The 13,191-nt window shown below is 37.2% G+C and overlaps 1 protein-coding gene across 1 annotated transcript in view; it reads left to right on the forward strand.

The window, feature by feature from the left end:
* Nucleotides 1-12,173, forward strand: part of nid1 (nidogen 1) — a 22,806-nt gene extending 10,633 nt beyond the window's left edge. Inside the window, exons 10-20 of the mRNA XM_015379598.1 lie at nucleotides 937-1,065; nucleotides 4,513-4,656; nucleotides 5,947-6,066; nucleotides 6,855-7,082; nucleotides 7,198-7,367; nucleotides 7,753-7,879; nucleotides 7,970-8,141; nucleotides 9,030-9,187; nucleotides 9,267-9,390; nucleotides 9,808-9,920; nucleotides 11,682-12,173. Coding sequence (XP_015235084.1) covers nucleotides 937-1,065; nucleotides 4,513-4,656; nucleotides 5,947-6,066; nucleotides 6,855-7,082; nucleotides 7,198-7,367; nucleotides 7,753-7,879; nucleotides 7,970-8,141; nucleotides 9,030-9,187; nucleotides 9,267-9,390; nucleotides 9,808-9,920; nucleotides 11,682-11,806 — 1,610 coding nt within the window. The 3' untranslated portion in view covers nucleotides 11,807-12,173. The remainder of the gene's footprint in view (nucleotides 1-936; nucleotides 1,066-4,512; nucleotides 4,657-5,946; nucleotides 6,067-6,854; nucleotides 7,083-7,197; nucleotides 7,368-7,752; nucleotides 7,880-7,969; nucleotides 8,142-9,029; nucleotides 9,188-9,266; nucleotides 9,391-9,807; nucleotides 9,921-11,681) is intronic.
* The last annotated feature ends 1,018 nt before the right edge of the window (nucleotides 12,174-13,191 follow it).

The following is a 13,191-nucleotide window of genomic DNA, read 5'->3' on the forward strand; positions in this document are numbered from 1 at the left end:
CACAAAATTGGATCTTGATAAATCCGGCATTTAGTCTCTGTAGATGCAGAAAGCAGTGTGCCTAGAGGTCTAACACTATGCCGGTGTCACTGCAGTGAACGGCGGTTCTGCAGCATATGGAGTCAGAGTACTGCACCAAGGGAGACTTTAGTCTTAAAATTAAAATTTGAAAAAAAATTCAAATTTTTCTGACTTTGCAGTTACTTCCTACTTTGATAGTTTATCATGAAATCCTACTAGTATATAGTCAAGTGCATGATAGTAATATGAAAAGTTGGTGAAAAGTGGTCTAAATGCTTTAGACAGCCGCCAATAATGAAAATCTTCTTATATTTTTTTTTCGTCTTCTACAGATTTTCGTATTACATTTCATTTTTCATTACAACATTTTTTCATTTCATTTTTCGTCTTCCACAGATACTGCAGATGATTGTATGTTTTTTTTTATGTCTTTCTTCTCATCCCCTGTCCACTTTTCATGTTTGGCATTACTATTCTTACTTCTGTAATAAAAATAAATCTTAAATAAATACTAAATCCAGGGAAAAAAAGAAAAACTTCTTATATCTGTTTCAGACCTACTATTAGAGTAGCCCAGACCCCCCCTCCTGTGGGACAGCACAATTAGCAGTTTGTTCGGCGTTCCGAGTCTTGTCTGACATATAGACTGTGGTCATTATTTCCTGTGCACAGCCAACAGTCTTTTACATGGCCGACCAAACAGGAAGAACACACAGTAGGCAAAGGAAGGAAGTTTTTCAGACAGATCCTATCTTAGGAAAATTAGCAAATCTTATCTAATACGATTTTCCCTTTGAACTGCTAAATCCGGGCAATGAAAGCCACCCTTTTTTCCGTGCAGATTTCCACAATAAAAAATTGGTTCCAAACTTAGAAATATTCAGAAACCGATATCAACCCCATTTCTTTTTTCAGACATCGATGAATGCAGAGAAAATCCTGGGATCTGTGGACCTAACTCCGTCTGCAACAATCAACCTGGGACTTTCCGCTGCGAATGTGAAGATGGGTATCAGTTTGGTACTGATGGACGAACATGCATTGGTGAGTAACATCTTTATTTATTTTCAAGGAAGACATTTTGTCAGGTAAACCTTGTTTATTGTTTGTAATATGCAGATTCAGATTTAAGACTAAGTTTTGTAGTCTGTCAGCAGCAATTTTAATAGTTATAATGCAAGACATAGATGATGGCTTAATATGTTTCAAAGCCAAAGGAGGACTGCGTACTACTATTTCCAGATTTAATTGTTCAGTAAAAAAAACCCTGAAAGTTTCTTGGAAGTAATTTGGGAGGAACTGTAATTATGGCCTTGATGATGATAAACGCTAATAGTTGTAGGAGAGATAACCTTCAATCTTGACAAAACAGTGAACTGTGGTGGATGTCCTATTTAGCCACTAAGGCTTAAAACTAGTGGTGGGTATAGATATTTTTTTTAAAATCTAGATTAATCTCACTGTAATCTTGGAATTTATCTAAATTGAAATGGCTCATTTGACTTCTGTCTTTCATGACATGTGTGTGCTACCTAAATTATAAGTAAAAGTAAGTCTTTGAACAGGTTTCTCAAGCCAGGTTGTGAGTTAGACCAAGGACTCATCTCCTGTTTCCAAAGTGCATCACAAACTGATTGAGAAAGTTTTTCTACTATGATAACTGGTAATGAAAATAAGTGATCCATTTTAATAATATAGTGTCTCCAAGAATCTTACTTTAAGGCAAATGTTTTTGAGGATAATTTAGAACGTCTCTTGTGTTGTGAAGATCCCGAGGTTTTTAAAAATGTATCATATGAAACTAGTTCTAGAAATGAAATAGGCAAAACAAATTGTGGATCCATAACTTAACTTTTTAGAACCTCAAAATTTAAAGATTTAATTTTAAAAACCTGTTTCTCTGAACAGAAACAGTTTCATCAGATACATGGAGAGAAAAGCTCTAATATGCTCCTCACGTTTTTTTTCATCTGCACCTTTGTGAAGATAATTCTACGTTCTAAAACCACCCAAAGTTGCTCCATTAGATGGAAATAAGGTCCCTGGAGCACATTGAAACTATTTTAATATTCAAAACATCAGTGCAGGGTGCTTTAAATCCTTTCAACAATTAGGAGTAGAATTCAACCCCTCCAATACAGATTTTTCAGGTATTTACAACTAAGGGACTTTTTAATAAAACACAGAGAGTGGACTAAAATCCTAGAGCCCACTAAAATCGAAGAAATCTTGATAAAAGGGCAAACAGATAGTGGGAATAAGAAAATTATCAGTCACTTTTACACGCTATTTATAGATATGGATCCAAACAAAACTCTACAGACCAAAGAAAAATGGGAAAATGAAATGAATATAGATATACAGCAAGACAGATGGGAGGAAATATGCACTGCAGTGCATCAATTCACTAACTCTAATACATGGTGAGAATTTAGGTGGAAGGTAATCATTCGATTCGTTAACACATTAGTGGTCATATCTAAAATGGGGTCCATACATTCAGATAAATGCTGGAGAAGTTGTGGGTCACACAGTGGCAATCTTACTATATTTTGGAAATGCCCTAAATTGAGAAAAATGTGGGATGATATATTTTAGGCACTTAGAAAAGTATTTCAGAAAACCTTCAACAAAGATCCTGAGATGCTAATGCTTGGATTATTATAAAAAAAAATACCTTCTGCAAATATTTCTGTTTACTCTTAAATGCATCACAGTTAAAATGCTGAAGCCTGACCTGCCAACATACAAAATGTGGATTGAAAAAGTCTGGGAAATCTATCATATGGAACTAATAACTTATTACCTGAGGCTTCAAAAAGACATATTTTTTAATGAGTGGAAACCAGCCAATACCATACTAATGCAGTAAAAATCTCCTTTTTAAGTTTATTTTTTTATTATTTATATTATTCTCCTTTATCTTTCCTTAATTATTATCTTTTAGTTTATTTTTATTTAACTCTTTTATGTCCATTTGCGCTGTTTATTCAATTACTATCTATATTTATGTTTGTAATTTACTCATGTTTAACCATGTGACCTACTTTACTTGTAAGTTTAACTTTAGTTTTTTTCGTCAATTATACTGCAAGTGAAGAACAGCAGATTGAACGTTTGCTTTTATATATATAAGTCTGTGTAAGTTGCAAAAAGTAAAAAAAAAAGTTATAAAAAAAAAACAAAAAAACACCAGTGTAAGGTTATTTTATCTTTGTAACACGTTGCCTTATCAGTCAGAATATTTATTTCATTTCAGTTTATTTCTATAGCGCCAATTCACAACACATGTCATCTCAAAGCACATTAAGGTTCACCAGATCAGACAGACAAATTGATTCAAAGTTTTCTATCTAAGGAAAACCAGTTGATTGCATCGACTTATTGACTCTAATGCAATCCCTCACACTAAGCATGCTTGTAGCGAAAGTGGAGAGGAAAAACTCCCTTTTAACCCGAAGAAACCTCCAGCAGAACCAGGCTGAGTGTGAGCGGCCATCAGCTTAGGCCGACTGGGGTTCAAGGAGACTGAAGTAGAGATAGAAAAACAATTGTAAAAGGCGACCCCATCCAGGAAACACACAGCCAGGCAGACGAGCTCCGAGCCAGCTCCCATGTCAGAGGATGAGAGAGCACATCTAACCAGTCACAGTCAGAGAAACAGGACTACACAGAAAAACAGGCCGATCTCCAACATCTATAAACAAAGGTGTTGATAGCAGCAGCACAGCTGATATTTCTCTCCAGGATGGAGTCGCAGCCAAACAGGAACAGACCAGATGAAGCTACTATGAGAAAAGGCAGAGAGAGCATAAAGTTTGAGACTAACAGATGCTGGGAGAATAGATAGAATGATGAAATAGGGGTCCCTATGTCCTCCAGCAGTCTAAGCCTATAGCAGCATAACTATAGAGATAGCTCAGGATAATCTGAGCTACTCTAACTATAAGCTTTATCAAAAAGCAAAGTTTTAAGCCTAGCCTTAAAAGTAGACAGGGTGCCTGGCTGCCTCACGGACTAAAATGGCTTCTGAGTGGTTATAAAGAAATGGGCATGGTTAACAGCTTTTTAAATTTATGATGAGTAGGAAGTTTTCATGTTGAATAAATGAGTGTCTGTCAAATTGTTGCTACCAGTTGAATGTTCTGAGATAATTGTGACATCTTTTTTTAATGTTGGACAGATGTGTTTAAAGTGTCAACAAGCCCAGGATTGAACTCTGTAGAACCACACAGAGACAAGGCAGTGTTAAAAAAAAAACATGTTAATGCTAATGGAGAAAGCCCTGTCAGATATTTAGGAAGATATTTTGAGGTAGCCAACTACTTTGAGGTAGATTAAACAATTTCCTACATGTATTTATTTATATATTGTGGAAACAGAGTTCGTTTTGGGGGGTTCTGTTCAAACCACCCAGGTACAAGATTATCCCTAATTTGCTCAGGAAGCTTAAAGTTAATTCACCAGTTCCTTTTTTATTTGTTTTCGCAGAGGTTGATCGACCAGTGAACCACTGTGATGAAGGAACGCATAACTGTGACATCCCAGAGCGAGCTCAGTGTAGCTACAACGGAGGTTCCTCCTACATCTGCACCTGCCTACCAGGGTTCGTTGGAGATGGGAAAAGCTGCCAAGGTAGAAGAGAGACAATCAAATCCACAATGATTTCAGATTAGGATTAAACAGATACAGGTTAACCTGCAGTGGTCAGTTACATTTTTGGAATCAGCTTGGTTTATTTTAAGGTAGAACATCTGCAATCCAAATTTTAAGCATCTGGGTAATTGGGAGAATAAAGCAGTGTAAGACCGGAATATTTCAGCAGAGAGTTGGAATAAAATTGAGACTCTTATAATTAATTGATTGACTTTATTGAGATCACAGTGGAGAAATTAACTCCTGATATTGGATCAAATAGTCAAAAAGAAGAAGGTGCCAAAGGAAGAAAAGGTGCACAGGACTATATACAGTGCGTCCACATATAGATTATTATACAGGGTTATTGGTATTTACATGGGTAATTATATAGATGGGTATTAATCTGTATGATTATTGCAACATAATCAACGTCTAGGTTCAGATCAAAGTTCAGGTGGATTTGAAATATCTTAAATTCTATGTAAAATACTCTAGGCTTGGGTGTGCTTTGGTGGTGCAGTTGTTAGCACGCCAAAACCTATGTATGGAGGCCTTAGTCCTCGACGCAGCCAAGGTCTGACCTCTGGTCCTTTGCCTCTCCCACTCTATCATACCCCTTTTTCTGTCAGCCTACTGTAAAAAAAAAAAAAAAAAAAACGAGCCACTAGTGCTGTAAAATCTCAAAAAAAAAAAAAAGGAGTCTGGGCTTTCTGAAAAACCTTAATACTACTCGCAAAAAAAAAAAAAAAGGAGTCTGGGCTTTCTGAAAAACCTTAATACTACTCGCATCATATACTTATATTGTACTAACAATCTTATTTTTCTCTTCTGTAAACGGTTGCACTGCAAGAAAATCATTTCCCACAAGGGATTAATCAAGCAATTCTGATTCTGATCATCATTTATAATTACATATACCGGTAGGTTAAAAACACATGACTTTTTATGCAAGATGATGACCTTTCTGTAATGTTTATGCATAGACAGGCCTGGAAACCAATCTTCTTCATTTAGCTCTAAATACCATAGCATGTAATTGCATCAAAACAATAAAATGGATTGATGGTGTTTCTGCATCTTGTTGATTTTTATTGCAACCAGAATTATTTGAAATGGCCCATTTGGCCTTTTCTTTAACTATGAGGACAACACAGTAGTTTTCCAATATCTGGTTGGCAATGTTCAGCAACAAGTCAGGGAGGGGGCATTACATCCTGGGAAAAGTTTTTTTTTACAGTATGTTTTATGATCCTTCTTCCTAATCATCTACTCGTCTCTTCCTTAAAGACGTGGACGAGTGTCGGCCGAGCCGGTGCCATCAGAACGCGGTGTGCACTAACACACAGGGTTCGTTCATCTGCCAGTGCCGACCCGGTTACAGCGGAGACGGCTTCTACTGCTCCACAGGTGAGCTCCTCAGAAAACACAAATCATGCACTGCTGATATTTACATTTATTCTGTAGTTAAAGGTAATTTACTCAGCTAAGGATGTTTTAGATTGAATTCCTTTTAGTTTTTTTCTCTTAAAAAGTAAAAAGGAGTTTCCCAGAATAAACATACATATTTTAACTTGGCAAATTTAAGACTTGAGAGTAGGGTTGTCAAAAGTATCGATACTCAAAAAAGTATCGATACTGAAACGTTGTATCCGGATACAATACTCGTTTTTAAAAGTATCGATACAGTTCCACCACCAGTAGCACCTAAGCAGTCATTCATCTAAAGTGCAGAATAGAGGAAAATGCACTTTCTGAACACTGAGTGATTGAATAATTCTACGCACTTTTCAGTTTCAGACTTTTTGTTTCGTAACAGGTACAGCTGCTGAGAATTATTTTTGTTTCTTAACCGGTTTGGCCAGTGTCATTGTTATGTGTGCGAAGCATAGCCAAGGAAGGAACACTTAATTTTAATTGTATAAGTTTTTTATCAAGCTTGCTTAATATTGTGCACAGCATACAACCTCAAAACATTGTTCTTATTGTTTATTGTATGTATTTATTGTATTTTATTTATTAATGAAAATATTTCTGTTGAATTTTGGAGTCTTTGTTTTTATCCTTGTGGTATCGAAAATGGTATCGAGTATCGAATATTTTCCTTAGTATCGGTATCAATTTGAAAAGTTTAGTATCATGACAATCCTACTTGAGAGTAAAAATCAGCACCGTGTTTTTGTTTTTTTTTTACTCAGAAAGGGAGAAAACTCGATGTGAGGCCATCAGGGAAAGTCTTTTGGATCAGACCAGCTTCAATCCACGTGGGCCTCGTCTTCCTGTCGGCCAGTTTATCCCACGGTGTGATGAAAATGGTGATTTTCTGCCAGTTCAGTGCCACGACAGCACTGGACAGTGCTGGTGTGTAGATCGAAATGGACAAGAGATCCCTGGGACAAGCACCGGCCCCGGCAGCAGTCTGTTCTGTAAGTAAATGGTCATTGTAGTAGGAGAAAATATCCAATGCCAATAAAAAAAAAAGTATTTTTAAGGTCAAGGAGTGCATTACATGACCCTTAATTTTCCTTTTCACTTCATCAGGTATTCCCTATGGTACTGTGGCTCCACCTGTGGGACCCCGGCCCACACCTCATGTGGTTTTGCCCCCAGGGACGCACCTCCTGTTTGCGCAGAGCGGCAGAATAGATCACATCCCAATGGAAGATTATAATATGAAAAAGGAAGAAGCTAAGGCTGTCCTCCATCTGCCTGTAAGTTTATTTCAGTTCCAGTCAGTCAAAAGTGTTTATTTCATTTAGATTACACAAGACAAAGCAAAGCAGCTGCAGAACGAAAACCATTACTCCCTCCATCCACTCTAAAATCAGATCTCTTGCTCAGTCAAATACTTATTGTCAGCTTCCTGTCTGTTCCAAGCATTTAGGACTAAGAATTTATTGGAGTCACATTGTGGCTTTTTGTGTGCTTTAATGACTAACATCAGTTTGAGATGTTTTCAACTAGCTGGCCGAAAGTTTGGCTAAACGGCCCACGCTGGATATTTTCCCACAGATTGTTTGCATTTATGTCTAGACTCACATCTGCTCCACATTTTTTCAGCGCAGAAGCACTTAAAAATGTTATTTGCTGATGCAGGGTAAGGTAATCATTGGAGTGGCCTACGACTGCAAGGAGAAAATGATTTATTGGACAGACATTACATCTCCTTCAATTAGCAAGGCCAGCATCGACGGAGGGGAACCCACTGCCGTCATTACGTCAGGTATTTTTACTCTTCGGCATTTCAGCTTCGTATTCTTTCACTGAATGAGGAGAATGTTTTGAAATAACGCAAGCTACTGATTTCTCATAGGTCTAAGCAGTCCTGAAGGAATCGCCATTGACCACCTTGGAAGAACGATGTTCTGGACGGATTCTATGAATGATTGCATTGAGGTGGCGTCTCTTGATGGGGCCCAGCGTCGTGTCCTCATTAACACAGATCTTGTGAACCCTCGAGCCATCATTACAGACCCCGTTAACGGGTGTGTAATGCTTAATATAAAGGGCTATGATCTCCTACATATTTCCTAGAACGCACAAGCTAAATGCCAACCACCATAATTAACTTGCAACCAATATAAAAATATATAAAAAGTGTGAAGATTTTAAGAACAAAAAAATGCTTTATTAACAGCAGATTTCAAGTAGTTAAATCACAGAAGCCCACCCAGGAGGGGAGGTCTATATATTAAAAATTACACAGGTAGGACACTACAGAAATGGGAGCAGACAAGCAAGCTTTTAACCTAAAAACAAGATGCTCACACTAAAGCCTCCTTTTTTTGGGCAAGACCAATTTAAGGCGGGGCTTAAAGGGTAAGCTTGTTGTCAGTGTGCTTTCATAAGGTTTCAGATTGAAAATCCATGTTTGGAACTCCAACTGCGCTTAAGTCACTAAATTAGACTTGACTTGAAGTTGAACATGCAATTGTGAATATTTTATGAAATATGTATAATCAAGTGTACAAATAAAAGGTAATGACTGGTAGTGAAGCAATCAAATTATATTATAGAGTCAAATATTAATTTAACACTGAAATTCAAATCTGTTAAGTCAATTTGTGAGGTTGTAGCCAGGAACAAACAGGTAAAACAGCAGAAAATGTCTCGTAAGAAAGTTTAATTGATCAGAAATTGTAACAGTTTGGTGCCACCTCATGAACTTTGGCCGTTTTTTACACAAACGGGTCAAAATGTGAATATTTTTCAAGACAGACTTTTTTGTACTTTTGCAAAATTTCTTGCTAGGGTTGAAACTAATCATTGAAAAGTATATTTCTTTACTTAATATTCAGTAAGAACATGCTATCTTTTTCATTTATTTTTAATCTAAAGCAGATTTTTGTGGTTTTTATGTCTCCTGATGATAGGAATTTGTACTGGGCGGACTGGAATCGTGAGGCTCCTAAGATTGAAACCTCCTACATGGATGGATCCAACAGGAGAGTCTTGGTTCAGAGCGATCTGATGCTGCCGAACGCCTTAACTTACGACCCTCAGACTTCGTTGCTGTGTTGGGCAGATGCAGGTATTCTTCAGACGGATGACTAATCTAGACTTTGATGTCTGCTTTGTGAAGAACACTGAGCATAATCTCTTGCCTGTAGGCACACATAAAATGGAGTGCATGAATCCTGGCCGCGGCCAACGCAGCACGGTGTTGGAAGGAATCCACTACCCGTTTGGAATTACAACTTTTGGGAAGAACATCTACTACACTGATTGGAAAAGGTTTGGAATTGTGTCTTCATGTTCTCCTAGGCTCAGATTCTCTAACCCTGATGTTGCTGAGTGTTTGATATGTTGCAGCTGAAAAAAAGCGGGGGTTGGGGGTGAGTTGGTGCAAGTGCGGGGTTCGAAGGAATCCTAAAAAGTGACAGCTGCTTGCAATTTCTCAGCTCAGGCATCTGCCAGTGACCTACCAGGGGCCTCTCTGTGATCTCAGCAGGACCTTACAAGAGAAGGTTGAGAGGTGTTAGTGGGGGAAGGCGAACACTTCCCACAGTTTGCATTCAACTGTGACTCAGAAACCAAAATCTTACTCATCCTTAGCAGACTTTGCGGAAAGCAGGAGACACTTGGAAGACGCTCAAAGCTGAAACATCCCCACATTGCTCAATTTTCTTGTGCTGGCTGTGTTTACAACAGGAATGCAGTTGTTGAAGTGGACCATTACGCTGAACAGGAGTCAGATGAGTTCCTGCCACAGAAACGGGCCAACGTCTATGGAATCACCACAGCATACGCCCAGTGTCTTCCAGGTACTAAATCTTTTTAAAGAGTGCAATTTTTTATGTTTTTATCGATATATATTTTTACATTCCTACTAGAAATATTGGATTTCTTTCTTGACAAGGAAATCACAGTGTGACCTACATCTGTGTATTAACTTGCCTTTACTCTGATGCTTCTACATAAAATCAGTGACCTAATTTGTTATCATAATTCATCTGTGTGAAATTAAAAAAAACAACTGTGGAGGAAAAGAATAAAAACATCATACAAGCAGGGATAAAGTTGTGGAGAAGTTTAAAATAGCCTTTCTTTTTATTACGAAATACCAATCTTTGAACATCTGACAAAAACTGCACTTGCAAACAGATTAATTTCCATCTGCATTCATCGGGGTCTGCGACCTTTACAACTCAGAGATCTAGTTTCACATTCTGTCCAGTTAGATAAAACTTTAGAGCCGCAGCTTGACCTTTTTAAAAGCAAAACTCATGATTATTGTTAGATATCATGACAATGCATTGCCATATATGTAGAACCATCCTTTTATTTCTGTTTAAAGTTTAATAAAAATAACTTTCTTTCAAAATTATCCTTATATTTTTTCTATAAGATGTTAGTTTATAGCAAATAATGAAATGTTTTAACCAATTTTGAAAAGAAAAAAAAAATTCAGTCCAACTTTTTCATGACAAAAAACAGCCAAAAACTGCATTTTTTTAATATCAGCTTTATATTCAAAAACTATTACTATTATTTATTAAGCTACGGTTATAAAGAGCCTTTGTTAAAGGTCCACAGGTTGCAGACCTAACAGGTTTGGTAAGGAAAACATTAGTCAGAAACGATCCATGTTAACTCTTGTTATTTGATATTTGTCAGAATGCCATTGTTAACAAGGTAGTGGCAGTATGATGCTGTGGGAATACTACTGTTCAGCAGGATCAGGAAAGCTGATCAGAGTTCATGTGAAGATCAGTTGAGCTACATATAGCACAATGTTTCAAAATACTTCAGGCTAAAATAGAAGCTCGCCTTCCAGCAAGACAATGACTTATCGCACAGCCAGAGCTTTAGTCTGAATGGACCAAAGTCCTCACCTAAATACCACTGCATGAAGTTAAAAAAATGATAATCACCAATGTTATTCATGCAGTTTGAAAGAACTTTCTATTGCACAAACAAATCTTCAAATCTTGGAAACCAAGTCCAGTGGATTTTTTTTTTTACTTTTACGGAATGACAATGACCTGGATGACTGAGAATCTTCATCAGCAAACAATAAAGGGCTGAATTAAAGTCTCCAGATGCACAAAGTTGGTTAAAACATTAAAACTGTTGTCAAAGCTCTTTTACAAAAAGATAACTAAAGCATGCATGGTTCATTTCAAACGAAAAAAAAAGTTCTTTCGATAATTATGTGCTACTTGATTGCTGTTCATCACAAAACATTAAAAAGTTCAAGTCGAATAGCTCTGTAAGAGACGCTAGCTGGTGGAAAACACTTCATTTATTCATAACGTGCAGAAACTAACATGAGGAATTTGCAGCAGGAGGAATGAGTAATGGTAAAGTGAAACACCAGGCCTCATCCTCCCCTCTAGATAAAGGCTGGATGCCTCAAACCCAGGGAATGTGGAGCCAAGGGAGTGGGCCTCCAACATCTGGAGTTTGCTATGTGTTTCCCTTGGATGTGTTTCATATATGTAAAGAGGCTGTTCCTGCTGCTCCTCGCTGTGCAGGATTCTTATTTAAACAATTCCCCTCAAATGTTCCCTTTCCTTCAACAGGGCAAAACTACTGTTCTGTGAACAACGGAGGCTGCACTCACCTCTGTTTAGCAACACCGAGAGGCCGCTCCTGTAGGTGTCCCGACAACGGAGAGAGCCTGGGCTGCTACGAGAGAGATTACTAAAACATGGAGGGTTGGAGACGTTTGAACCACTCAGTGATGCAACTTTTTTTTATGTCACAAAAATCTTTTTAATTTTTTCTACTCAGAAGAATCCCATTCATAATAGGTTCTGTAAATAAAAATGACACTATCATGTTTAATTATTTCCTGAGTGCACATAAACTGAGAATAAAGCTCAAGGGATCCATAATTTAATGTGAAGATTATTAGAGGAGCACCTGGCAGCATCTGATGTCAGCTGTGTTACACTGTATGTTTGACATAAAGCTGATCTTAGGGTCTTAATGTTGACTCAATAGGATAAACACATCTGTAAAGCTGGTAGAATCACTTTACCTACTGACCAGCTAATAAATAAATGTTTTTTCTACCATTTTGAAGTTTTTGAGTCTTTATTTTAAGCTGAGCAACACTGCCCCTGTGTGTTTGGTGGAGGATATGCAGCTGAATATCAATAAATCTTTAAAATTTAAAATAAGCATGTAAATAATCGAATAGCAAAACAGTTGGCTTCCTTTTCTTGAAATCTGAATATAAAAAGATATGTTTAAATTTTATTTAGCCAGTTTTAAATATATATTTTTAATTGGATATCCTCACCTGCCCCTATTGTTGATAATTAAATAAAAGAATATGTTATTCATCCCAAAGGGAAATTAAATACTTATCATGGTAACGTCAAATGAGACAAAACTGTGTAATTATATACATAGATTAGCACAAAAAGTTAATTAATCTTTCAATGCAGAAACAACGCACTACATAACTATTTGATTTGAAGCCATGCATACATGTAACTGAAGTTATTTTCTTTTTTTTTTATAGATTTACTTGTGTTTGCAAGTTTTCAGGAGCTTGCAATCCATGACTGTTGGTTTCCTTATAATATAAATATGATGAAGCACAAACCTATTTTTATTACCGACAGAAAACTTTCAAATATTTATCTGGACTCCAAGCACTGTGAAGAGAATGCTGAATAAGATAAATAGTCCCCTAACAGCTGAAGGGGGAGAGGACTTTTTGTATTACCGATTTCCATGACAACCATTAAATAGTCTGTCAGCGGTTCTCATTTTGATCCTCCGAATACCACTGTCCAGGAAGTTTTGGGTTTCTCTTTGCTTGACTTATATGGAGGAATGATTAGCAGAATTGTGTAGCACTTGACGGCTGCAGAAACGCTGATGACAGCTTAAACATGACACTGGTCTACATGTTATTGAGGAGACATGCTAGGAAATATCCTTCATCCTACCTTCGCAAATGTAAACATGGTGAGTTTCAGTTTTTTTCCATCTATCATTCTGAATGATCTGGTGTAAAACTTAAGCACGGTGGAGGGACTATCATGCTGTGTGTCAGTGTCTATTCATGTAACCTTG

Source organism: Cyprinodon variegatus, unplaced genomic scaffold (genome assembly GCF_000732505.1).
Source record: "Cyprinodon variegatus isolate N-32 unplaced genomic scaffold, C_variegatus-1.0 Scaffold195, whole genome shotgun sequence".
In the NCBI taxonomy this organism is placed as follows: Eukaryota; Metazoa; Chordata; class Actinopteri; order Cyprinodontiformes; family Cyprinodontidae; genus Cyprinodon; species Cyprinodon variegatus.